At 40.2% G+C, this 27,883-nt stretch overlaps 3 protein-coding genes across 3 annotated transcripts; 2 read left to right on the top strand and 1 right to left on the bottom strand.

Annotated features, from left to right (window-relative positions):
* Positions 1–9,718: 9,718 nt before the first annotated feature.
* Positions 9,719–11,820, top strand: c1ql3b (complement component 1, q subcomponent-like 3b). The gene is made up of 2 exons (XM_084369791.1): positions 9,719–10,714; positions 11,060–11,820. Exons 1-2 carry the CDS (start codon positions 10,094–10,096, stop codon positions 11,237–11,239), a joined length of 801 nt encoding a protein of 266 aa, XP_084225917.1. The 5' UTR covers positions 9,719–10,093; the 3' UTR covers positions 11,240–11,820.
* A 670-nt stretch (positions 11,821–12,490) lies between these two features.
* Positions 12,491–18,997, bottom strand: pter (phosphotriesterase related). Its single transcript, XM_084369790.1, has 5 exons — positions 18,916–18,997; positions 17,328–17,785; positions 16,665–16,930; positions 13,352–13,492; positions 12,491–12,877 (listed from the first exon to the last, which is right to left on the bottom strand). The coding sequence occupies exons 2-5, from the start codon at positions 17,757–17,759 to the stop codon at positions 12,667–12,669; spliced, it is 1,050 nt and encodes a 349-aa protein (XP_084225916.1). The 5' UTR covers positions 17,760–17,785; positions 18,916–18,997; the 3' UTR covers positions 12,491–12,666.
* A 6,222-nt stretch (positions 18,998–25,219) lies between these two features.
* LOC311266162 (uncharacterized protein) lies at positions 25,220–26,852 on the top strand. Its single transcript, XM_084368368.1, has 5 exons — positions 25,220–25,343; positions 25,516–25,588; positions 25,687–25,803; positions 26,455–26,533; positions 26,658–26,852. Exons 1-5 carry the CDS (start codon positions 25,237–25,239, stop codon positions 26,741–26,743), a joined length of 462 nt encoding a protein of 153 aa, XP_084224494.1. The 5' UTR covers positions 25,220–25,236; the 3' UTR covers positions 26,744–26,852.
* The last annotated feature ends 1,031 nt before the right edge of the window (positions 26,853–27,883 follow it).

Here is a 27,883-nt window from a genome sequence, read left to right as displayed (position 1 = left end):
GGAAAATCGTTGAAATTGATTGTCCTATTACCCTGAAAGGCCACTTGTGACCTCAGTTGCCGCTGCTCAGCAAAAATGACTTACTGGTCGTCACATTGTACTTAAATAAGTAATATTTCAACAAACAAGATATTGCTGTTTGTACAAAAAGAATAATCTAGTTCAAGATTATTTGCTATACCAATTTAAAATAATGAATGAATAATGAATTCTCATTGGGAGAGACTGACCTCATAACTTGCAAAGGAATAAAGACACTTTCAACAAAGGCTTTGAAGAATGAGTGAGGTTGCTGCTCAAATATTAAACGCACAAATCCGTGACGCAGCTGAAACTGTCACTTATTACAACAGCTTTGTTCAGCTTGATTTCGGGTTAAAAAGGCTGTACAAGTTCACACCGGAACTGTCGTTACTCTCTCTGTTAATCTGTCATCTATTTTATTGCCTCATATGCAGTTTCCAGGCAAGCTGTTATGATGGATGGTGCTGCAGGTTTGTGTCAGCTGCAGAGATTGAAAGACTATGTATGAAGTGTGTTAAAGTGAAGCATGTAGTTTGAAGGTGTTTTCCGCTCTCCTCCTCTCGACTCCACAGTGGCTGTCAGCTTTAATTATCTTCGACAATGAGCCTCCTGAATCCTAATTATGCGGAGCCTTGTCTTTCCTGGAGCTCCTCACCATTCACTCCACCAGCATGACGTGCTCACACGTTCCAGTCCTCTTCACCCTAAATTAATTGGGTTTTTTCTCTCATCTCCTGACATCTTTTGGGAGTCAAAGGTTATCATTAGTTCGGGTGAGGATGTAGGGTGACAGGGAGACAGTCGTGCATCAGACAGCGGGGATGTCATGTGGCTGTCCTGGTTGTGACAGTGACCGGTCTTTATTCACAGCGTACAGTCTCATATGAGGAGATTCATCTGACCGGCTGGAACAGCCTATTGAGACTCACTAACGTTTGGGAATCTACTATTTTATTGTGTTCATTATTCTGTATGCGTGGACAGTGATGACCATAAGAATCCTCTAGTTGGTCCAGGTTTTTTAAATTCGGCTGGCATTTAGCTCGGGAATGAAAGGTGATTCCACAGAAAATGTCACAAAGGAATCACACCAAAGGTATTCGATATTTTATCTCTTCATTAATGCCGTTCACTTAAACTGTTCAATAGGAGCGTATCATTATAAATGGATAACTAAGTGCAATTTAACATGGAGGTTTTCAGCACATTTTCCCCTCCTGTACCTATCATGCAGTGATAAGACAATATAAACAGATATTTGATAAACCTATAGAGAGCAGTAAGTATGTGTAACAGTTGATTTATAGAAATGCTAAGCTAACCAGTCCAACTTCCCCAATTGTGCCTTAGAGATGTCTTTCTGGTTTAGTCCATTTCGGGTGAGCTCAACAAGCTGTAAAAAAAATCTTGAAATGTGATTATCTTATACAGCTGAAATGGCAAATATGTAAGCAAACAGTTACCTATTCATTCATGCAGCAGTAAGAAGCCACATTACTATTAACTGGAAGCTCTGTTTTTATAAACAGATTATATTGTCATAAAATCATGCTGGAGCCTGCAAATCATCCATATAGGTCTAAAAAGAAAGCAGCTTATTTATGACCAGTATTTACATTTGTTGTTAGGTGGCGACCTCTAGTGGCTGCATCTATTATTACAGCTGCAAAGGAGGAAGTGAGGAGAGGTAGTACAAATAAACTCTCATCTGCAGAATCATGAAGAGGTACAGTTTGACTTTTTTCTTACCTTTCGTCATATCTGTCTGGTAAATATAGGGCTATACTGCCAAAAGCCGGTTATCCTAGCCTAATTTAGCATAAAGACTGTAAACAGCAGGAAACAACAAGCTTGGCTCTGTCCAAAGAAACTTTAACAAAATGATCCCACCTGCACCCAACCCCACCCTACCACTTAGCCCCACTGCAACAAAACAAAGTAAAACGTGTTAATCAGAAAGCTTTAGACTTGCTGGTACACAGATGTTGTTACCTGTGGACTGAGCCCGGCTAGCTGTTTCCACTTTTCGTGCTAAGCTGAGCTAAATGCCTTCAGATTGCAGTGCTATTGCACTGATACTGTACATGTATATTATACTGCATCTTCTGTGACTGTACATTGTACATCTTCTTACATCTAGCTTATTTTGTTTCTTATATCCATGAATTTGAAAAAAATATGTTGTGCGTTTTTAATTATAAATGCTTTGACTTTATATTTAACGGACTCTTCACCAGAAAGCAATTAAGCATATTTCACAAAATGCTGAATTACTCCTTTATGGTTCCTCTTACGCACTGCATAAAATACACACATATTGATGTGAAGGCTGTAAATCTGATTTTCAGTGTGGAAGTTAATTCTTGACTTGTTATTTCACCAAAACAAATGAATTAACTTCCCTTATTCAAGGAGTTTAAGAGTCATATTTTTTAAGACTATCAAATAAAACCACTTGAATATTATCGAAGAGCCTCATGAAATGCTAATAGTAATATTCCACTTTACTTTGTTTAAATGGTGGGTTTAATAGCACGTTTTTGTTTACAAGTTCATCATTCATTGGGGTTTTTATATGATATCTGCTACCTTTGTCCTTCTGAATGGTAGGTGAAGGTTACCATTACTTCAATTTGTTTTTCTAACCTCTACAACATGCTAAGAGGTCACTCACTCCTTCACATGACACACTCGAGTCAGTAAATGGAGAAAACACAGAGAGGGAGGGAGTGATGATACAGAGATTGGGTGATAAATCTTGTTCTGATCAGGTTTCTCTGGTGCCCTCACACCTCAGTCTCTTTCTTGAGGTAATTAATCAAGCCCAGACTGGAGGCATTGATCGGCCTCTTGCGGCCCTCGGTATGTTTACACTCCTCGATTGTATTTGCCACTAAGCCTCTCGCTGCCGCTCAATCTCATCGGCAGAAAATGTGACACTCCACCCTCTGATGCCACGGTGCATCGATTGACATCTCGATGAAAATCAATCTACTTAATTTTTTTTTTTTTTTTTGTTGCACGGGGGATTTGGCTTCGTTATAATCCTTTGTTGTAATCCTGTATTCCAGGTTGCAATACGCAAAGTTTTATCGGGGGCAATCAAAAAAGTCCTGGAATGAAGGAGTGAACATTTCCTCAGAGACAATTACACACACACAAACACACACACATACAAAGCCATGACAGCAACAATTCAGTCACTTTTTATAACTTGCAGTATAACCAGTGACACTGACCCTTTAAATACATTATGGTTTATCAAGATTGCTTCCTCAACCAGCACTAAAAGAAGTATTTAGATCCTTCTCGTAAATGAAAAGTAGTGGCCCGACGATGTAAAATTTACTCTCCTGCGTCCAAAAGACGTACACAAGTATATAAGAAGGATATCAAGTTTTAAAGGCAAAAGATACAAGGTAAAAGCTTCGGTGTGTTATATTAATATTATTTACAGCATTTTGATATTGTAGTGGGTTGAGACAACTCATTTTGACAATTGCATATACTGTTCCATATTTTATGACAGTCATATTTTTTTTAATGTAACATCTTAAACTGTAACTCGTAACTGAAGCTGTTAAACAAACGCAGTGACTAAAAAGTGCAGTTTTTTGCTCTGAAACATTGTGGAGTATTCGCACATATAAAAGTAGCATATTGGTACAAATACTTAACTGAAGTAGAAGTACTTCAAAAATGCAAAGCAAATGCGCTCCGTTACAGCCCACCATTGTAAACCAAAAGAGATCCAATGTATTCATCTAATTAATCTTAATTAATATTGCATGTTGAAGTTTACATCAGGGAACACATAAAAAGTATTAACTAGTTCCTTAGGAGCGTGCATATTTTTACATTTTTTTCATAATTTGACATCAGAATCAGCAGCGACCAGTTTCAACTGCAGCCGCTGATGGAAAGCAAAACACTTAGTGAACACTCGTTAGTGAACAATATTAAGTAATCTTTTGAATAAAACATTCCCCAAGTGTATTTGGATTTGATTGACCTATTTATTGGTTTATTAAGCTGTACAATCATTTCCTGCGCAGCTCCTTTCATTGCACTACAGTGAGCTCCTTCTCATAGTTTGCGGTGACTTTCTATATTGTCCCTGAGCTGCACACAGGATGCAACTCATGATTCAACATCTTATTCACAGACTGCATGTGAGCGATGACGTGTTTGGCTTTGAGCTCCTGCTGGAGGACGAGAGGACGCTACAGAGAGGAAAACGTGATATTTAAAGTAGAACCAGTAGCATGATGTGATTTTACATGCTGATATGTGAAGAACAGAAATCAGCACCATTGTTCATTTTTATTTATTTTATTTTAGTTGGTCATAGAACAAGAGGACATAACTCACAGGAGGCATGAGAAGGGCTGGTGACTTTACTGGAAAACAACAGTTTCACCTTTATCAGCTCTGTTCTAAAAAATAAATAATATATTAAAATGAGGAGGAAATGAAACAAGGTGATTTGCACTGAAAACAAGTTAAATACCCTGACTGCAGGCAAAAATTACATTTTGCAGTGTGAGCGATAAGTGCAGGTCAGAGCCTTTGTGTTGATGCATCAAAACTAGATATCGTCTGTATTCTTTTGTAGTTTTCTTAATGTTTTTTCTTTTTCTTCGTTTGTTTGTTCATCTTTTTTCGTTTTTCTGTTTTTTTAAGTCATTTCTTCCTTTTTCCTTTTTTTGCAGTTTTGTTTGTGTTTTGTCTTATCTTCAGTTTTCTTAGCCAAACATAAGTTTGTATTTTGTATTTTTTTTATTTGCAGCAATGTTTTTGCCTTCTCCGGGTCTCTCTCTTGAAAAACAAGATTTTTACCTGCTTACATAACGGACAAATGAAAAGAAAACATGAAAACAACAATTACTGCCTTGTGGTTTTAAATCCTCCCCGCACCAGTCAGGATACTAATCCTGAGATATGGTGTTGGATAATGGCCGGAAATTTTTTTGCAGAAAACTATAATATAAAATCTCATTTTGGCATAATTATCATATGAATTGTTGGGTAACGGCCAAAAGCGTGTTCTGTGAGGTCACAGTGACCTTTGACCACTAAAGTCTGATCAGTCCAAGTGGACATTTGTGCCAAATTTGAATAAATTCTCATAAAGCATTCTTGTGATATCATGTTCACAAGAATGAATGAAATTACTGTTATAATTCCTGAAATGCAATTTTTAAATTCTCACCCAGGAGCTCTTTGATTTTTTTGTCTTTACAAATCACCTGAAGTTTATCTGTGTTGTATTTGAGTCTTTACCCGTCTTCTGTCTCCCTTGTGTGGAAAGCATGAACTAAAAATGCACACTGAGTTCACCCTCAGTGCTTTTATTCCTTAATGAATCAGGTGTAAGTGAAGTGTTTCATCAGTTCATACAGGGAAGGAGTACAGTGAGAGCACCCTCTCCAAAACAGTAAGAAGAATGAAAAGCACCACCCTGACACAAAGACATGCACACCAATCAAAGAAAATGCTTTAAAGTCATTGTTTGCCTGTCAGCTGGAAGCAAATAATGAAATCAAACTAAACAATCTCCAATCACACCTTGATTTTCACTTGAATGAAAAGCCCTGTTCTCCAGCATGAAACTACAGTCACACCCTGGTATGATTGTGATTGCTTCTCCATCTTAAATACAGTACAGGGACCAGCTTTGAGTGGGTGGTGTGGTAACGCATTCTGTTATCTCCCTCCCACCCCCCCGTCGAGCTGAACTGTTGAGCCCAGCCTTTTCTGAGGAAAAAGAAAAATAAACACTCAGAGTTTTTTGAAAGAGCGGAAGGTGTGAAACGCGCTGAGGGACATGCATCTTATTGCTGCCTGGCACACATGGTGTTTCATCAGTTGATAAACACTTGGGTGTCAATGGTCACATAATATTTCTGTTTGTATTCCTGGCCGGTAATGAGACGTCCATTCACTTTCCTTCCCATTCACCACATTTTGACAAACCTGTCTCAGCTTTGATTGTCATAACCGCAATTGAACCCTGCTTAGCCACCCAGGTCAGGCTACATAAACGGCATCCATATTTCATGCAGCATCGCAGTCATCTGACAAAGGGATTTTTTTCATTTTGTGAATTGAAATCATGCCTCATATTTCATTAGACACTCAGAAAGCCTTCGCTCTGTGGTCAGATGGGCCGTATGTTTTATTCATGTCCTCTGAACATCTGCTTGTCCGGATGTCAAAAATCATCAGGCTCCCACAGGACTCCTGCCCGACTGGTTGTAAATGAACTCCGATGTCGAGACTCAAAACAACCTGTCAGGGCTCTTCAACACCAGGGGAATGCTTCAGTACATCAGCGGAGGTGAGCTGAGTAGCCAAGATGGAAAAAGAGTGATGAAAGTCAACTTTGGACACACGTTTTGTGTCTGATTCAGTCGGTGTGATGGCTGTGAAAAGCTTTCTAATACAAGTTGCGTCCTTCTTCCCACAGCTTTTGGTGGATTTTGACACTGCTGTTCGCTCTGGCTCCTGGTCGTCAAGTCTCCCTGAGTCACCAGAGGCTCGTGCCAACCGGGAGGGAAAGAGCCTGACCACTAACAAGTGCTCACTGACTCATAGCCGCCACAGTATGTCCCACTGTGTTTCTGGGAGTGTGTGTGTGAGGGAGGGATGTGTGTCTTTATGTACTATTCAATTATATACTATTCTATTTCTCACTTTGCACCCTTCCCACAGAAAATGTGTGGTCGTTAAGAAATGATCAAGGATCTTAGCTCACATGCAGTGCCCTCCCAACTCAGCTGTAACGACCATGCATGAATTAAATAATTAGTAATCTTAGGAATTTTACTCATCAATTCAATTCATCATTGCAAGACTAGTCACTATTTATTTGCTCTGGATGACTAATGATGTAATTACCCTCCATTATTCTGAAATTTTAATTACAGCAACATATAACATGCTCATGCTCGCCAACATCCATGATGCTAAATGCTCACAATGGCGATGCTAGTATCCTGATGTTTAGCAGGTTTATTGTTTGCCAAGTTCACATCCTAATTTAGCATGTTAGCATCTCAACAACTTGCTGATTAGCACTAAACAAGAAAGTACAGCTGAGGCTGGATATGGCTAATGTGTTAGCAGACATTTGCTTATTTACACATCCAGAAGACATCTGAATTCATTTGAAGTCATCTTTCCAATGGGCTGAATTCAAGTCCTGTTTTCTTTTCCATCACTGCCAAAGAGGCTATATTTTTCGTTTGGGTTTGTTTGTTTCTCAGCAGGTTACAGAGAAAAACTACTTCTCTGATTCTTCTTAAAACTTGGATCTGAATCATGAGGCAGACAGACAAACGATGTTTCACTTTCACAAAATTGTGAGACACTTGGCAGAATAAATGCCATACATCTTCAAATCCAGTGGACACAAGTTCAATTGTGACAAAAACATAGACAACTGTAGAAATACGATGACTCAATATCACAATCCACACTCACTGCAGAGCTATTCATAATTATTGTTGGCTTTATCATAAACAACTCTCACATTACATTATTAATATAAAGCCATTGATTAAAACATTAAAACATGCCGAAGTATCCTTGAGCAAGATACTGAACCCCGAAATTGCTCCTGAGAGGCAGTTGGCACCTTGTGTGGCAGCCTCTGCCGTCAGAAAAGGGCCCTGCGATGAGCTGGCGACTCGTCCAGGGATATACCCTGGCCTTCGCCTATATGAAAAAACTGGGATTGGCTCCAGTAACCCCAGTAACCCCCGCAACCCCCCGAGAGGGGGGGGGGATAAAGCGGTAACATCACCGCGACCCTCACGGAAAAGTGGTTAAGAAAATGAGATGAGAGATGAGATGGTTAAAACATCTCTTTTAATAGTTTCTATGTCAATACTTGTACCCACATTTCCGTCGAATGTTATGACAATAACATCATTATTAGCTTGGAGGACTGCCTGTCCTTCCTCTTTTACACAGGGCTTTAACGAGGCCATGATGTGTCCTCAAACTTACAAACTATTTTACATAGCTTATAATGTAAAAATGTAAAATGTCTCTTCATTGATAATTTGGAAGAAGCTCTTCCAACCAGCAACTGATTGCAAATGTTCTCTCTGAGCAAACATTTTCACCTCTTTCTGCTTTAAATGCCAATAACATATATTGTATAATGTGTGTGTGAATAGATATATATACACACATACATACACGTATATATATATAGCTGAAAATATTTTGTTGTAACGTGAAATGTTTTTGTTATAACCTGACAATACAATGTGAGAAGAGTTTGTAAATATTTGTACATTTATAACATGAAATGTTTCACGTAATAATGTGACAATATAACATTAATATACATATATATATATATATATATATATACATATATTAAGATATATTGTGTTATAATATGAAATGTTTGTTATGTTAAGTGACAATATAATGTGAAACTATTTTAAGTACTTTATGTTATAACAATTATCACGTTAAAAATATTAAGGTTTTCATGTTATAACAAGATAAATAACATATTAGTCATAACAAGAAAAGTTTCTTTGAGTAATAACAAGAAACTTTTCTTGTTATAACACAAAGTTTGTATTTTGTAGTAGCCTGGAAGCATCTTGTAATAAAAAATAAACTTGTCATGTTACAACTTACCAATCCAGTTGTCTTTTTCCAGCGTGGCAGCGACAAGCTTCCGTACTGACAGAATAATATCCTCAGTATTTGTAAAGTTATACAGCTCATTGTTCATTTTTATCATATTTACAGCCCCTTTAACTTCATCTTTTTTAAGTGTAAATGGTTCTGTTTGGCACTTTCTGAGCTCCAGAAACACTTTTGCATTTGTGGCTTCCATAGAATCTCATTGGGGCTGCAATCAAAAGCCTCCCACCTCCCATACAAACAAGGCTATCTGTGTTTTTCCTCCCTCTTCATCTGTCTCTCCACCTGGCAGTGAGGTGCCATCGACAGCCTCTGCATTCATGAGCAAGATCATCATCTGCCCTCCTCACCAAGAATTAGCCCTTCATCACTCAAACCTTAGAAAAGTTTTCTATTCTGGACAGAACATTTTGTTTTTGAATCTTGAAAATCGATAGGGACTGTTTGGATCATTTTATATTCAATAAACAAAATAACTCATCACTTGTTTAGGCAAATATCACATCATTACAACCAGCTACTTTGATTTTAACTAATAGCAGCTGATGGTGAATTCACATTGGTTATCAATTAAGTGATCTCCCTTTATTCTATTTGTCGTTTCATCAGTATATTTATGTGAAGACATCCTTCACTGCCAGCTCCTAGTGACTCCCCCCTTTCTTTCGGTGGCTCTATAGATTTTGTCCAAATGATAAATTGGACACTGAGAGCCGCTGAGGTGTGACCAGGTGCCAAAGGAGTATAGCTTTTTGTCTTTAATGGGCCTAATTATGCTTAAGACCTTTAGAGCTGTTGGTTAAGTTCTGATTAGGTGTTTTGGGGTGCAATGTTATAGCCATCAATACAAAAAGTGATATGTTTAAAGGCTGGTCACGTGATAAAAACAAACGCATGGAATAATAGTCACGTTTCAGGGCTTCAAAGTTGCATCAGTGTTTGTATGTTTTCCACTTTCTCTCTTTTGATTGAAGAAATACATGGATTCTATCCCATCCATCACCTCCACCCCTCCCCTCACTCTCCAAACAGAGGAGCGGGTAACGGTTCATTTCTAGCCCACTCTCTCCTGTGGCACCGTGGTGGACAGAAACTTGTGCTGCTGACTCGATCACATAACGCAGATTGTTTGTTTTTTTTTCCCTCTCAGAAACTATTTCGTTGTCGTCGTTTCTCGCAGTGAGAAGGTGGAGATGAATCAGTTGAACGGATACTGCAGCGCGTAAAAGTTGTGGATGCTTACTTTTGCGCATCAGCATTTGAAAGACTGTTTTGTCTCCAAAAGTTGCAGCAGAACACGAGAGAAGGTGAAATTCTTCCCTCTGCAAAAATATCGCCCACAAGCAGGCTGGAAGACCATCAACTCCGGAGAACACCGCGATTCCGCAGAGCGCAGATGATCGCAACTGGTGTTTGTGGCGTTGCGCTGGTGCTGGTGTTGGTGGTTCTGATCCCGGTCATGGTGAACACCGCCGGGACTCCCGCGCGCTATGAGATGCTCGGATCCTGTCAGATGGTGTGCGACTCGCACGGGACGGCAGCCACGGCCACAGCCAAGGTGACCAACCCGATCAAAGACAACCGCCTCGTTCAGTCGCTTCCGACGTTCATCCAAGGTCCTCAGGGAGAGCCGGGGCGCGTCGGGAGGATGGGTCCGAGGGGTCCAGGTGGAGAGCCAGGGCCACCTGGACCTGCTGGCCCGCCCGGAGAGAGAGGGGCGCCGGGCCCTCCGGGTCTCCCGGGAGCGCCGGGAGCAAATGGGCCCAACGGTGCAATCAGCGCTGCCACTTACAACACCGTGCCAAAGATTGCGTTCTATGCAGGACTGAAGAAGCAGCACGAAGGATATGAAGTGCTGAAATTCGACGACGTGGTCACAAATCTTGGTAACCACTATGACCCCTCCACAGGGAAATTCACCTGCTCGATACCCGGGATTTACTTCTTTGTTTACCATGTGCTGATGCGAGGCGGAGATGGAACAAGCATGTGGGCTGATCTCTGTAAAAACAACCAGGTATGACGCTCCATGATATAATTAAGTACCAATATTTTAATATATTAATGTCTCAGCTTTACTCTTTAGTATTTGTTTACAAAACACAGTGAAAAATCATCATTTGGTGAGCAAATGTTTACTTTTTGCATTTTTACGCACAACTTTTACGCACAGCTGTACCTTGAAAGACACTACAAATAGGCTACATTACATTTGAATAATAATAATTTTAAAAAAATGCTGACAGTGAAGCTGTGTGAGGGTTGTTTTTGAGTTTGAAATGAAATTGACAGATGTGTGCAATCACCGCTGGAGCTGTCGCAGACACGCTTCATGAGCAGAAATGTCTCTCTTGCCTTCCAGGTGAGAGCCAGCGCCATCGCCCAAGACGCCGACCAGAACTACGACTACGCCAGCAACAGTGTCGTCCTCCACCTCGAGCCCGGGGACGAGATTTACATCAAGCTTGACGGCGGGAAGGCGCACGGGGGCAACAACAACAAGTACAGCACCTTCTCCGGCTTCATGCTGTACGCTGATTGAACCACAGGATCCGCTCAACATACCGCTTGCTTCACTGCTCATGCTCGATTCAATGTCAGTTGGATTATTAGAGACAGAGCTCACCATTCCCCCCCCACCCCCCATTGTGCAAAAGAGTCCAGGGAGATGTGGAGGACGTCATGCGAAAAACTGCACTTTGCAATGAATAACGCTCATAATGAATTTTAACGTGTACAGCACTCAAGTGTCCCCTTGTCAGATTGATTAGTGTCGCTGTTGTACCCTCAATGAACTGTTTAGCTTTACAAATTAAGTCTGCTGACATGTCGAACATACTGTAGCTGCTGTGGTTAAACACATACTCGGTGAGTCAATGTATTGACCTCCATCACCCAATTATAGATGCTAAAATTATACTCACTAATCACCACTCTGTTCACAGTGTTGTTGGTCATGTGTGTGCTTTATTTTTCAAAAGAATATCAGACATTTGTTGCATTTTTTGAGTGGAAATGTAAAAGCCGTAGTGATGCATGTATGATTATAAAAAAAAAATAATGGCACTGAATGTGTAAAGGGCCGTTCTGATGTTCACATTGAAGCACTGTCACCAAAAATGATCAGAGTAACTCATTTTTCTTGTCTCAATATGACAGCTGGTTTGGGGTGCTGGTGGTGGTGGGGGAGGGTAGCAGGGTGGTCTGGTGGTTAGTCACCGTCACAAAACTGGACATTCACACTGACACAAATGTTTCCTCCATCGATCTGTCCAGACAAGACTGTCAGCGGCTGCGACGTACAATTAAATCCTCCCCAAAGCCTTTCGCTCTCTAATCCTCTCGGAAAGATGAATCAAAGTTATAGAGTTGTTCCGCGATGCACAGTCAGCTGTGGCGATCATGCCATTGATCATGCGGGGGAAGTCACCCTGCGAGGCCACCTGTTCCCAGATGAGAGGAGAGCATGTCCTTCATCGTCAGCCTCCCATAGACACCCAGACACCCACTGAGGGGCAACAGGACAACTCATCTAACACAGCCGCATTGTGTCGAGAGCGGAGCAGCATACTGATTACTTACAGGCTGCTTATTCTCATCCCATAGAAACGTGTTTGCAGAGATATCACTTATGCAAAATGGCAGTGACAAAAATCAATTAGCACCGTATTACAGAGCACAGGTTCGCATTTCTGCAGATAGAAAGTGGACAAAAACAAGACTACTATCAGGAGGCACTGCATCATCCTTCATATGATTTGCTCACAAAGTGAATAATGTGTAATTACAAATATAAAATCAAGTTTTAATCAACAAGGGCCTCTAGAAAAACATTTGGTGATGCTGAAAAATCTTTGGTTTAATAAAAAGACTTCAGACCGATTATTGCAAAGGGGTGTTCAGTCGTACTCTGAAGATAAAGTCACTACATCAAACCACCTTCTCTGGGTCTCTCTCTTTATTTTTGCTTTACTTGAAGGTCAGCCAGCGTTTCGGGTTGTCGATGAGGACCTTGTCCACCTGGTGCTGCGAGAAGCCTCGCGTCAGCATCTTCGGCACAATGTTCTTCAGGATGTGAGAGTAGCCGTGGCCGCCGTACTTGGTGAGACGGTTCTTGGTGTGGATGTCGTGCGCGATCACGATCTTGTCCTCGTAGCCCTCCTTCACGAGGAACGCCAAGCTGAGTGCCAAGAGGGAGAAACGTGAAAACTTTGACTGACAGGTTTAGTTAGAGAACATGCTGTAATTGTCAGTCTGCCTTCACGTGTTGTTAAACCTGTCTTTTGTGAATACTGCGAGCGGCATCACTCACTCATCACTCCTCCTGTTGACACACACTCCCTCTGTTGCAGAGGGAGATTAGCATCTCACAGTTTTCTGTGAAAAAACCTGAGGACAGGCTCTTCTCTCCGCGGGGAGGAAAACACAAAAAGCAGCTAAAATGATGCACCCCTGAGACGTGAACACGAATGAATATACGAAGGCGTTCTCTCAAAGACGAGCAAAGATGGATCTGATTTCAACTTTGAACACCGAGGTTATGTTAAAATGTCAAGTGTGGACGACGTGGTCACACACGTTTTCGCTCCTGTCACGTCTAATCACAAAAAAACGCTCTGAAAAGACAAGTTTAACCCTGAGCAGAGTTACTCACGCCTTCACTCTCTGGCTGTCACTGGGCATGTCCACCTCCAGGTTATATGGGTAATTCAGCATTTCGGTTCCAAACAGATCGTACTCCAGGTAACTCCCCAGCTTTGCAAACTCAAGCAGCTCACCATCATCAAATATAGTCCTGCAGGAAGAAAACAGGATGAACATGAAACGTACTGCATTTTAAAAGAGAACGTTTATCCCATTTTCCAGATGTTTTTCACAAAGTGGAAGACATTTTTTAAATGTGTGTAGCTTCACTAAGAGTGGAGAAAACCAACATAGAAGCGACTAACAGGGATCGAGTAATGTGGTTCTTCAGGGCCGACAATGATTGTTAGTGAGCGAGGAGATCGGCAATCGATATTTGAAACCTATATATAGTGCATTTGCAGTAAAAATGAAAGTTTGAGAGTCAAAATATAAAACTTTGCTTTAATGTCTTTAAAAGGTCCAATATAAAGTCTGTGTTGTTATTATTATTATCATTATTATTGAGCTTCTGTGTTTCTGTTTTGGAGCCAGTCTGGCTGCGTGTGGATGTTAGTGCATGTGAACAGCGGGAAAACTGCAGACTTCAGCGGGAAAACACACACTTGACGTGTCTTTAATCTGCCTGCCGGCGGCAAAGGCAAAGCAAGTTTATTTGTATAGCACAATTCAGACACAAGGCAACTCAAAGTGCTTTACAGGGGCATAAAAATGTCATTAACAGAAATTCAAAATTGCATTTTAAATACATAAAAAAACAAGCAGGAAGACATCAAGAAACAAAACATTAAAACAAGTTATGAAATAGGAAAATACGATAAAATTGAACAGGTTTAAAGGAGACAAGACTAGAAAATAAAAGTCACAGTGCAGTTCAAAGTTTCAAAATTGCTTCAGTGGCAAACGGAAAGGTCTTCAGCCTTGATTTAAAAGAGGTGAGAGTTGGAGCAGACCTGCAGTTTCTGGGCGTTTGTTCCAGATGTGTGGAGCATAACAACTGAACGCTGCTTCTCCATGTTTAGTTTTGACTCTAGGGACTGAAATCAGACCTGTACCTGACGACCTCAGAGGTCTGGATGGTTCATAACTTAGCAGCAGATCAGAAACTTATTTTGGCCCGAAACCATTCAGTGCCTTATAAACCAACAGCAGGATTTTGAAATCTATTCTTTGACTGACAGGAAGCCAGTGTCTTGTTGGGACTCGAGCAGCAGCGTTCTGAGTCAGCTGCAGCTGTCCTGTAAAAACACCGTCACAGTAGTCGAGTCTGCTGAAGATGAATGATAAAGATAAAGATAAAAGATAAAAATAAAAGATTTCTCTGTGCTGTTGAGAGCGGCGGAGGCACAGAGGGCGGGGCACTAGGGGAGCGAGGGGAGATGTGGTCGATACACCGGTTAGTTTTGGTCTAACATGCTGGTGCTGAACTGCGACCACTAGCGGTGCTCAATTTGGCATTTGGGTCCTTTAAGCATGTGTTTAGTTAAAAGCTGCAAAAAAAACCAAAAACCTTTCTGACATTATTGTGAAAAACAAGTGCATGCAGGGAGCTCTCAGCAGCATTTCTTATAATGCACAGTGTGATATTTCTGCCACTAGAGGTCTGTCATTCAAAACAAAACAAACGATGTACATAGGTGGGATCATGGGAGTTGTTGTCTTCATTGTCACAGCCACCATTGTCAGTAAAAATCTATCTGACATGACTCTGGCAGATATGTTCACTGTGAGGTAATATTTTGAAGTTTTATTCATGTTACGTTTAGTATGTTCGCCGACTTCCTTCCTCACTCGCCGACTCTCTTCGGGAAGTTAAAGTGACAGGCGACCAAATAAAACGCACTGTTACATTCATGGAAAGTCCACAGCTCGACTTTTAGACGTTTCAATGCAGAAATCTTACATATTGTATCTTTAACTGAAAATGACACAAACAAAACAGTTTTGTGACGTAAATCAAACTAGCGAACTTATATTTATATTCAAGTTTGAGTCCTTTTCTCAAACTTCCTGTCCTCAGTCTGTCCCAGTTCAGCAGCAGCAGGTTGTGAGACAATGTTTCTGATTCTCATAAAATCTCATTGACTTTGTGTCATTTTCATCAGTGTGACTGGGAGACTGGGCATGCTCATCATCAAAGAAATAGATCTTAACACTGTGATGTTTACTGCAACTTCAGCAATTTCTGCTGCCCTGTATTGGAAAAACAGCTCCGTTCTAGTCTGCCTGTCTGTGGCACAGTCGCTTCCACTATTGATTGGCTATTTCTTGTGACGTGTAACCAATCAGATAGTGTTGTGGGTGGGACATCTGGCAGGACTACAGAGAGAGGCGACTGCATCAGAGCCAAAGCAGAACATTTTTAAATTGATTCATGTTGTTGGCAATCATATAAAAACAACAACAACAATTCCCCAAGTGACTGGGCCAATCAATTTAGCTTTTCCTTCACACACTGAATGTTTATCATAAACCTTTACACTCGTTTAAACATTTGACTGCTCAACAAATCAGAGTAATCTTTTCAGTTTTCATTTATTTCCACAGATCTTTTTCCAGAGAGCAGATCAGTTTAAACAGATTTCCACACAGATTTTACGTCCAATGAAATTATGTTTCCTGCTGCTCGGTAACACTGATCACTGCTGTTGACAGTAAACAAGATTTCCTTGCAACAAGCACAGCTCGGAAAAAGTCTCCAGTAAGAGAAAGTGACGAGACAAATGAGGAGGAATTGGGAAATGATCTTATTATGCACCAAAGAGAAAGAAAATCAAAATTATATAAACAAGACTTTCACCTTCTGTATATATATATATATTTTTTTGCCCCTAATTTTCACAGTTATTGATAAATCTGATTACACGCTGATACGTACACATTTCACGACACATCTCCGGAGTTTTGATATCGTCGATGATGGTTTATGTCATGAATGGCATTCATCTACCATGCAGGAAACACCAGCTTCATTTTTGCTGTTACTGTGACTGTAGAAGAATATTTTATCATAACATTATAACACATTAACTGTGAAACATTACCCTTATTATAGTCATCAATGAGATTATCTCATCTCACACTGTGTGCTATTCAAGGAAATCTGCTGGATCGTCTCATGACTCCAAACAGGAAGAGGCGTATTGTTCATCAAGCGTGGAGGATGGTGAAATGAATCAACAATCATTTTTTGCGCATTTATTTTTAGTAAAGAGAAAAATAAATGTCAGGGAGTGAATGTGAGACAGGAAGTAGTGAGGTTTTATCTAATCTGTCGAGAAATTCTGTAATCCTTCGACAAACTGTTTCTAGGAAATTCTCACCTGTCCAGGTGTGACATGACAGTTTTGCTGATGTCACCGCCGGCCTCCTGAAGAATCCGGACGATTTCAGCCGGAGCGGCAGGGTTCCTCCCGGGATGGATGATGACGGGGCAGCCGAGCTGGGCCTGAGCGTGAGCCGTGGCCTTCAGCACCTTTGTCTCGCTCTCTGTGATTGGCCAGCTGGTGCCGATCTCTCCGATCACGCCGCAGCGGATGTCTGTGCCGTCGGCGCCGTGAAGCACCTCGCTGACGATGATGTCGGTGAGCTGAGAGGCACAAAATGAGGGGTTAGTGATTTATTAGTGCATTAAAGTGATTTCTTAGTCCTGTCACTTTAAAGCACATGCTACATTTGGATGATAATATCTAAAGATTACGTGCACGTTCTCTGTGCGTCACTGCTAAAGGACTTGACAGAGCAGCTAGAAACCCTCTCAACTCGATCTAAAGATACAGAAGAAATCCTCACACATAAACTAAGAACATGCTGAGAGAATGGATGATAATAACACGTCAGCACAACCAATTGATGCAGGACGATCTTCCTGTCTTATGACTGAGTTGTACAATTCCAAACACAATTGGATACATCTACAATTTATTGTTTAAATCTTTCCCTTTTCAGCTCAAACTGGCCACAATCGCTCTCAAACTGGGCCACACCTTCTCCACACTCATCCTCTTGGTGGCCTCAGTGTGGGTGCAGTCCACATAGTACCCCGCTCCTGCCACGATATGGACCCCGGTGTCCTTGGCCATCTGCCTGAGGGTGGGCAGGTCCCGGTCGATGCCTTTGGTGGTGTTCTCCACTATGGTTCCCCCGCCCGCCTTCCTGTAGAGTAGCAGCTCTTCCCGCACGGCGGCGGTCTCCTGCTGCAGCAGTAGGTTCTCGTGGCAGGCGTAGGGGTTCTGCCTCAGCCAGTGCATGTGCTGCATGTGGAACGGGTCCTCCGCCACCGCCTCGTCGCCCGCGGGAGGAGGAAAGTAGCAGCACTCGAAGCTCATGGTCAGGTGCTCGTGAGTCATGGTCCGACCAAGCTGGTCCGGATCCACGAGACCCAGGACGGTCTGGACCTTCCCGCTCAAATGGGACATTATTGGTGTTCAGGGCGTCCAACAATCTGAAAGGACACAGATCATCATTTATTTATAAACCAGACACATATCAGATGTGGTAAATGTTTGGCAGGTTTGTGCAACAGACGTTACAGATCAAACAGGAGGGGGTGTTTGGTAAAAGACGCTCTGACAACTCATTGACCAGGTTTATGGAGTCATAAAGTGCCATACTGGATTTTAGTGGAATCTCTATTTTTCAAGAATATTTTAAAGAAAAATCACCGTTTTTAGTGAATACACCAGCCATTTTTTTCAATAGCTTCTAGGTCATTTGAGCCATCGACTCATAATCAATGCCAAAATGTCTTCTGATACTGGTTGATTGAGACACAACTGTTTTTATTCGATTTTGCTGGAATTTCTATTTTTTATAAATATCTTAAAGCCTGTCTCTAACCTAACACTAACCCTAGATCCAACTATGTGATCCAAAAAAGTGTCAAGACAAATAGGTAAACGGCCAGAAACATGCTCCTAAACACCCCCTGGAGGAACAATTGAAAATTTTTGCCCCTCACACTTAGTCAAATTGCTTAGTCAAAATATAATTGTATTTATTTATTTCATTTATTCATATTTATTTGAAGCACAAAATCTGAAAAGAAATGAATACTTAATATGCAAAAAAATACTTGAGATAGACGAATAAACATGAAAATAAACTAAATTCCTCACGTTTTTGTTTTTTTACATTTCCATATTTATTTATTGTTGTATTTGTTCATTTTTAATTTGTTCCACATTGTCTAATATTATTCTACATGTATTTACTTATTCATATATATTATTTTGTATGGCACTTCTGTGACTCCATACAGGTTTGACTTTACGGTTCAGTCAGGGTAGAGGGACCTTTGGACTGCACAAACCCGATCCATTTTAAAACCAACAGTACCTGTTGTGCAGCTAAGTTTTCTACTTGCTCGGTGTGCAAACATCAGTATTTGCCGCAACATGGTTGTCGCTAACTTACAAAGAGCCACATTATGTACAGAACCAGAGCAACACGTTAAAAATCTACTGAAAACAACGTGCAGTGAGCTCAGAGCTGCAGCAAGAGGCGGACGGAAACTTAAAGTGATCGACTTCAATGCTAAAACATGTCTAAAGTGCTGACAGACAGTTTCCTGACCTTGTTTCTGTTCACTGGGCTCCACTTCCACCACCAGCCGGACTCAGACAGCTGCTCCGTGATGGATTAGCTCAGCAGCGTGAACACACGAACCATCGCGAGAGATCACGAGACTACAGTTCTACTGACAGATTCCCAATAGCACGAGCTCTGACAACATGTTTATCGATAAAATACAACAATTATTATTTTATTATGTGTTTAGGAACGTATATATGTTTTTGAGTAATTAATAGTTATTTTAGCAGGCAAAATAATAATTGTCTGAAGAGGTATAGACCAGGAACCGTTACTTTTTAGTATTAAAATTTTATTTTTATTTGATACATGTGATCTAACATATGACAACAAATAGGCCCAATACACAATACATTTTATATTCAATTTGCAGCTGACACTGAATGCAGATTTCTGGTTGTGAGAACTCCGCTCAAGCCGTCCTAGTGGTGACAGTAGGTTCAACAGCTGGTGACAGATGAGCCTGGTGACGCTTTGAGGCTCTGGGGCTGAAACAGCTCACAAATCTCATCAGCAATCTCGCTCAGCAGCTCTGGAGCGAAGGTGTCAATTCTGTCCAGAAGAACATCGAGCGGGTGCGTCTGTCTGACCTTTGTCAGGATAGACTGGACCATGTCAGACCTGGTGGAGTGGGAGAGACTGGCCTGAAGCAGAGGATACCCGGTCCAAAGTGGCCATTATAACTCCAACAGACATTGTGCTGAGTCTCCTTGATGGCATGTTCAAGAGGGGGCATTGAGGAAGCACCCAAAGGTCTTGAAGGACTCGGGGGACAACCTTGATCACCACCTCTCGTGGAGAGAGTGCTTTGGAGCAAGAAAAGTCCTCATGCTTCTTACTCTCGCCATATTTCTGCGCGAGGCTGAGGAGTTTAGGATCTCTGTAGGTTTGAGTTATGAAAGTTAATTTTAGAAAAACCTTCAGAATAACATGGACATATGTAAAACCACTGTAATTTAAAGGTCCACTTGTAAGGAAGTTAAGTTTTGAGTTTCATTCGCAATTTGTCAACTACTGACACTTTGGGATGGCGGCCAACCCGACCAACAATCCCAAATCGTAAGTTGGGAATGAGACTCCTGGCTTCAATCTCAACATCACTCATTTTGTTGCAGACATTCACTGCCCACACCTGGAAGAATAAATTAGATATGAAGTGCAGTTTTGTCTTATCTAGAGGGTAAACTCTGGTAAGTCTTCTCAGTATTGTAGTCCTACCAGCATCAGAAGAGGCTGGACATCCTCCTCATAGCCCTCCAGTTCAATATCCCAAAGGCTTCAAACAGAAACAAAACAGAAACTCTATAGTTACTGGTATTTATTAGTGTGACATGAACAGGGTTTATGGTCTAGTGGTGGACTGTCTGTACTGTATGTGTCAGCAACTTACCGTTCTCTCATCAAGCTTTTGCTCTTCTCCACCATCAAGTCAATCATGTCCTCAGCAGTCACCAGAGATGGGATCTGGTGTTCCTGCTGAAGTCTGAACAACTCCATCAAGAGTGCAGTCTAAAAAACACAAATGAGATAAGTCATCTTGAAGCATGACAGGACAGAGTATCAGAAGTTATCAGGTATTTTATATTGGTGTGGGCTTGGACGGATAATTAGGTCTTACCTGATACATGGAACTGGTGATATGCCAGCAGATCTGCAGAGCCAACTCATAAATGGGTGTATCAAAAATGACCCTTGTAGGAAATGAGAAGATGTTACTCAGGTTTTTAAAATACATCTAAAAATGATATCGATCAATGTATCTCCTAAACTTAGATAGATAGATAAGATAAGATACGATAAGATTTCACTTTTTATACCGCACTCAAGAGTCAAGAAGTTTTAGAAGAAATCTTATCAATAACCTGACATAATGAAAAATGAATGCCTACTCAGCTATTCATGGAGCTAATGAAGCTAATACTTCATAAAGAAAGGCTTAAACTAAATTAGACACAAATCAAGTATGATTGCATAAATCATAGTATAACTAAATTCAAGTAAACAACATATACTGTAACTGTGAAAATAAGCTGTTTTTGGAGAACATGTGAAGATGATACAGACTTCGAGAGACAGACTGTGACTCTTCATGTTTCTGTGCTCCTCACTCAGCAGATGGTCTCCACAGCAGCATTTGTCACAGTCACCATCACACTGACCGTCCCTGCAAATGGCAGACAAAATGACCATCCACATACTGTGGAGCCTGTCAGAGAGATGACTGTACTCTGTAGATCAGACCAGCAGCATTGATTTAGAGCAAACATGTTCAGTTTTCATGTTCAAGGCAGGATAAATTGTCTTTATTTGGTGAGAAGAGGAAGATGAGGTCAGGGTCACATGCAGTGAGAGATGTCGTGTGTGTCTGGTGTCAAAATCCAACTCAGGACTCTTCTGATCACTTCACTATCTGTTTGAAATTCTTGTCAGGGCTTGCTGGTTTTTCCTCACCCCAGGCTTAAAACTAACGCAGATATGTCTTTTGACTGTGAACACTGAGGACACCTTGTGCACCACCAGTTCAGATGTTGTGACTTGTATTTCCTCAAATTGATTTATAACCCTCATATTGTGTCTGTATTTCATGCCTTGCTTTTGTCCTTTATTGTAAAGCACTATGTGATGTTTGATCTAGACAAAGTGCTCCATAAACAATAAATTTTTTTATTTTTTAATTAATCCTAACAAAAGGTTAAAAAGAGAAACAGAGAAAAACAAACAAGGCAAACAAAAAAACAACAACATTTAAATATACGAAATAAACACGTTTTATCATAATATGTACAAAATACAAATACATTTTCTTTTACTAACCAATTATCGATTAATCATTAATAATATTTTAAACATGTTGGATGTTTTTCCGTTAGAAAAACTGTTTAAAGGTGCACGATGTGGTTTTGGGGCAGACATTTTAATCAGAAGAGAAATATCTTCATTGACTAACTTAGTCAAAAATGTAATAGAATAAGTTTGTATAGAATGTTTCTTTTTTGTATTTCTTCAATTTCAATCGAATACATTGTCTCAAATCAGTATTTTGTATTTTATATAGACATATTTGGTGAGAAAGTATTTGTAATTTGTAACAAGGTACTTTTTGATGTATTTGGCCCATTTCTGATCATCAGTTCACACATTTACAGTAAAATCATTAAAGCTCGTATTTGTAAGAAAAGTCTTTTTTCTTTTGTCTCATTCCCAACTTGTCAAATACTGAAGCTCTGGGGCTGTTGGTTCGGTCGGCCGCATCCCAAATTGAGTCTCAAGAAGTCAGCTTTTCTTACAAATATGACATGCAATCAAAAACACCCCCAGTGTAAACCAAATAGAAAATGCAGCTCCAACTTGAAATGACAAAACAGACGTCATGAAGATCTCTGAATAAAAACTGGTCAACTCAAAAGTGAAGCACCACTGATGTATAAAAGAAAGTCAAGCAACTCTGCTGATAATAAGCTGAAAGAAAAAATCAATACAGTCAGCCATGTGACAGCAAAAGGAAGAAAAAAGCAAACAAGGTAACAGAGATGCAAAATGAATTTTACCAACTCCAAATTGATACAAAGCTCTCATGGTTAATGACTTTTTGAGTCCTGTTACTCATAAGCCCCGAGCACCATCCCACTGCAGGGTTCCTCATTAGAGAAAAGAGAAGACTGTCACTCCCATTCATCTGTATGGCTGACATGTTTCAGACGGACTGGACCACAGGGAGATTCTCATGGAGAGGGATGACTAAAACAACCTCTCCCATGTGGACAGACCTCCTGAGACGCAGCTCAGATATAATAAGAATTTGAGTCAGAGTCTGTATATAATGAAACCTTGTTATGATTGGTTGCTAGGTTTGTTTTCTGTGGTACCATCAGATTTGATTTGGAAATGCACTGAAAGAATGGCCTCTATGCCCTAAAGTTACCGTTAAACTCACTTTAAACACTGTGTTTTATTTTTTCCTTTCTGCATTTACGTATTCTAACATTTTTCTGCAATAAACATCTTCATCATGGCAGATAATTGTTGCAGCCCTTAGAGACAAGAGTCTGGAACCCTGTCAGGATTTCGAGGTTCGGCCGAGTGTTGTGGTCTGGTGCCCTCTGCAGACAGACACGAGGAACATATTTTGTAGTTTTATGTGGTAAAACATCAGATTTGTTAATTGACATTCTGTTTCCCAGAATGCCACTAAAGCCACAAATACAGATATCGTACTACTCTTCTTGTCTCAGGGTCAAGTGCGATGTTTTCAGTCACTTTATATGACATGAATGAGACTAACAGCCAGTTGTTGACTGGTGCTCTGTTTGTTGTTTTCTGGTCTTTTATCTAATTGTCACACTGGTTAGGCCGTCCAGTCCAGAGCCTCAAGCATTCGTGAAATCAATAGGCCTGTTTGTTTCAAGAAATAACAGTGAGATGATGAATTATGAGGACAATGAAACCATGATGAATTGCAAACCTCGCCCTTAATAATGTTTCATTTAAACAGAGGCGCATGTTTCCGAGGATGATAAACAGACAGGAAATAAACACTACGCTTCAATTCCTGATTAATAAGGTCATAGACAGTGTGGGAGCATTTAAAGTCACTGTACTGTAACTTAACAAAAAGCCCCAAACAAAATCACTGTCAACAACAAAAAAACACAGAAATGCAATTGAATCGAAGTAAAAAGACACAAACAACAGATCAGCTGTGTTTTGAAGAAAATAGCGTCTGTATTGAACTGAAATTCAGACAAACGAACATACACCCGTCATGTCCCTTTGTATGTATGTGTGTAAAGTATGTTACCAGGAATATTCCCATTGAGATTCAGATAATCTTTTGCATGAAGTCCTGGCGAATACAGCAGCATAGACAGTTTCACGTAAAGGAAAAGCAAAATCAAAACAACAACTGAATTGTTGACCATATTCCAAAACTGAGGGCATTCATTTGTTTTTCTAGCAGATTTTTTAATCTGGCTGCAACGATTTGCTCCAACTAAACCACAAGAGCATTACTGATGTTGAGTGATAAAGTCCTGCTTGAAGCCTGAATTTCTACTTCTTTCCCAAGGTATTTGACATGGTTGAAGTCAGATCTCTGTGCGGGCCAGGTTAACTTGTTCACTACCAAATACTTCATGGATTTCTAAACAGACCTCACTTTGTCTGCACGCCTGAGGTAATTCATGGTGAAACAGAAACTGTCTGAAATAGACTGCCGCCACAAAGCTGGAGGCTCCTTATTGTCTGAAATGAATAGCATGCAATATTATTTAAGAAATCTCATAATTGGACTTAAGGGCTCCCAATACACTCAAATAAGACTGCAAAAAAATCTGGATAATGAGAAAATAAGAGATGAGTCACGGAGGCCAAGAAGCCACAGGCCTATAGAAGAGACCTCGGCTCCCTCAAGGAGAAAAACAAACAGTAGCCTAACAAAAATAAATAAATGAATACAAAACTAAGCGAACATAATCAAGGAAGACTCAACAAACAATTACATAAAGAAGCACACAACGAAAAGATAATGAGCTCTTCATGATGTTTACTTTGGCACTGCCGTATTTGTGCACCACAATATTTTCATTTTGTAAAAAGGAAGATCAACCTATCTAACATTATATATATCAAAATGTCTTACAAAACTAATAATGTTAATGGTAATTATTGGTAAATGGTACATTTATAGTTGATTAAACTTTAGTTAATAGTTTTTTCACTTTATTTCACAAACAATGAGATGCTTTAGAAACCATTTATTAAACAGTTGTAAAGGTTATAAACATTACAATAAACAAAATGGTTCTTAAATATATTGTTTGTTAACACTGACTGAATTCGAATTAACCATAAATTTACTATTTATTAATGATGGTTATCATTATAATTAGTACAACCATGTTATTTCATTTGGGTCAGAAGAAAGTCATGTTTTGTAACAGTAACAGGTTCTAAGTTCTGAATAAAATCAGAAAGGTTAAGAAATTTAGATGGCAAACTAATGGACTGGAAGACAATCAAACATAAATAACAGAATAAAAGTTTATAGTAGTATTCGTGTCTGAAAGTACAGACATATATAGGATTCTTCCTAAATTCCCACAGACGTCTGCTGGGAATCCATCCCTGCTTGTGTGAAAGATGCCAAGTACTTCATGCAAAGTGTCATGCAAATCACTTCTCCACGGGTCCACATGACAAGCCAATGGTCTTCAAGGTTTGCCCCTTGTCATGCAGGGTTCATATAAACCACAACAGCAGAACTGTCCACACATTCCTGTGAGAACTCTGGACACAGACTTCATCATGGCCGTGAGGACTTTGGTTGTGGCCTGCGCTCTCTTTGTGGGGATGTGCATCATCACGAGTGGGAAACCGACCGACACAACACACGCCTTCTGTAAGGTTGTCTGGTAAGACATCATCTATTTTTCTTTGAGTGTGTGTTAGATTTGTTCTTTTAGCCAGTGTGAATGTGGAGGAGATACATGATATAATAAACCAAAAGCTGAAAAAGTGCCTATAAATACAAATGCATGACTGATAGATCGAGTCAGTGATATATTTTACTCTTTCTGCTCCCAGGTTGGTTGGAGTGCCGTGTGAGCAAGTTAAAATGGCCATCTTGACCCAGATTAAAGCCATGGGCTCATACAAGGTGAGAAACTTGAAGAGAAATTTAGTATCACATGGATTTATTTTGGTGGCTGTCATGTCGCTAGATTTAATCCTGATTGTTTTGTGGCTGTAATCCAGCTCGTTTCAGCGGCTTCAGGTATTATTCAGGCCAACCACACTTCAGCCATCGGGCAGATCGAAGCTGTTAACTTCACCATGATCGACACATCCATGTCCCTGGGCTGCCACGTAGAGGTGAGTCACATACTCACATCCATTACGTCAGAGAATTTATGTTAAAGGGCTAGTTCACCCAAAAATGAAAATTCAATCATTATCTATTTACCGTCATGCTGATGGAAAGTCAGGTGAAGTTTCGTGGTCCACAAAACATTCCTGGAGCTTTAAAGCAAAACAGAGTTGCAGCATTCTCCTAAACAAGTGAAGTAGATGGGGACTTGTTTTAAATTGTGAAAAAATAACTGAAAAACGGCATAATCCAAGTCTCCAGAAGGCCGAAGAGCCCAAATTGATTTGAAAAGACTTGTTTACGCCATCACACTTGCAGTTGAGCTTGTGCCCCCCCCCATTAGACTGGTGTGTGCAAACGCTTTTCTGCTTTAAAAAGAGTGTAAATAACTCTGCAAATCAATTTTGGATCTCTTGTTTGTTTGTTTTTTGCCTGCTTCTTCAATTGTCTTGGAAAATGCTGCAACGCTATTCTGCTGTAAAGCTCCAGAAATGTTTTGTGGACTACAAACTTTAGCTGACTTTCCATTGGTATGAAGGTGAATAGATAATTTTTGGGTGAACTAATCCTTTAATTTAAGGAATAATAAAAAAAAAGATTATTTTCAGATGACGCTATAAAATGTAATTAACTTGTCTTATTTGGTTGCTGTTCAGGGAGAATCCATATCTGCATTCTGGTACAGCCTGTTTGATAACGGCACCAACTACTGTAACCTCCACAACGTAATACAAGGTAGGTGCTTTAGTGGTTTCATAAAACTTCCTTTTAGTCAAATTTCAGCAAAACTCCCTCACTGTCTGAGGATTGTTCTGATCCGTCTGTTCTGATTCCGTGATTCTGTTTCCTGTCTGTACAGGAAGTGGACTCACCAGCGCTCCAGGCTTCGTGGAGTTCACCAACGAGTGGCTCTGCCTCGGATACGGACTCTCTGCCTGCAAATAATTGCGATGTCTGACGTGTGCTTTGTCATGGTTTAAATTTCTGTGCTGTTCTAAAGATTAAGATAATTGATTTGCTAAGTAAAAGCTGAAAACGTTTTGAGGGCACCTACCAGTCTGTTCTGAATTATTATTTCTGTTTTTAAATGATCAGTTTGCTTGTGGAGCAGATGGGATATAATGATATGAACATGTGGAGCTGATCTATCGTGAATAAATGTTGCAAAATGAGAATTTACACATTTTACAGATGTTTTTCTGTGGAAAATAATCGCATATCTTAATTTACAACACAGCAGTCAACACAAGGGATTTGAATTAATCAATGAAGACATAGTAGTTAATATTTGGCTCCTAAATAAAGGGACTCACACAGCTGCCATCATTTAACCCCCCTGTTGTCTTCGAGTCAAAAATGACCCTAAACTGTGTTTAACAGCAGAGAAAACCGCTTAAATGTTCTTTTTTCAACTTGTTGAAATTTTATGACTTTTCCTAAAGTGACCCCAACATTAGAAAAAGGGAAATATTGCCTTTATTCATATCACACACGCACACGGCTCATTGATCTTAGACAGAACTAAAACTTTCTGGTGCAGGTGTACCATCACCTTTCCACGACCCCATACACAACTTTCAAAGATCAAAGTTCAAACAATAACAGACTCAACCATCAAGGCATTGTCTACTAATACTTCTACATTCAGAGTCTCTAAATGTGCTGCAGATGAAAGTACCCTCAGTTCTCTAGCCATGAGTGCACGTTTCACCGCTAAACAGGCCGTAGGGCTGATGTTTTCAGATCTCCAGCAAGGCCCACTTGATTTGGAAGATGAGGAGGTATCTGAAGAAGAAGATGGGGAATGAGCATGATGCATCATCTTCAGATGAAGAAACGTCTCAAGCTGAACGAGAAGCATTTTTGTCAAAAAATGGCAAGATAACATGATCCTCATCACCATATGACAACCAGGGCATGATGGCAGCACAAAATGTCATAAAGATGACTCCAGGTCCCACAAGATATGCTATTTCCAATGTTGAGGACATCACCTCAACACTTCACCTGTTCATCACACCATGATACACATCACACCATGATATGGTTAGATAACCGTGAGTCAAGACCTGCAAGACGTGTGAC

This window comes from Pagrus pagrus (assembly GCF_965226575.1).
Source record: "Pagrus pagrus genome assembly, chromosome: 12".
Lineage (NCBI taxonomy): Eukaryota > Metazoa > Chordata > Actinopteri > Spariformes > Sparidae > Pagrus > Pagrus pagrus.
The sequence above is the reverse complement of the archived record's forward strand: the minus strand, read 5'-3'. Positions and strand labels throughout refer to the sequence as shown.

Excerpts from the sequence above, each read along its gene's own strand:
- c1ql3b (XM_084369791.1), top strand. The coding sequence starts at position 10,094 with ATGATCGCAACTGGTGTTTGTGGCGTTGCGCTGGTGCTGGTGTTGGTG. Across the intron at positions 10,715-11,059 it reads ATCTCTGTAAAAACAACCAG|GTGAGAGCCAGCGCCATCGC; the intron begins GTATGACGCTCC and ends CTTGCCTTCCAG.
- pter (XM_084369790.1), bottom strand. The coding sequence starts at position 17,759 with ATGTCCCATTTGAGCGGGAAGGTCCAGACCGTCCTGGGTCTCGTGGAT. Across the intron at positions 13,493-16,664 it reads GTCATGTCACACCTGGACAG|GACTATATTTGATGATGGTG; the intron begins GTGAGAATTTCC and ends TTCTTCCTGCAG. Across the intron at positions 12,878-13,351 it reads GACAGCCAGAGAGTGAAGGC|CTTGGCGTTCCTCGTGAAGG; the intron begins GTGAGTAACTCT and ends CTTGGCACTCAG.
- LOC311266162 (XM_084368368.1), top strand. The coding sequence starts at position 25,237 with ATGGCCGTGAGGACTTTGGTTGTGGCCTGCGCTCTCTTTGTGGGGATG. Across the intron at positions 25,589-25,686 it reads AAGCCATGGGCTCATACAAG|CTCGTTTCAGCGGCTTCAGG; the intron begins GTGAGAAACTTG and ends GCTGTAATCCAG. Across the intron at positions 26,534-26,657 it reads CCTCCACAACGTAATACAAG|GAAGTGGACTCACCAGCGCT; the intron begins GTAGGTGCTTTA and ends CTGTCTGTACAG.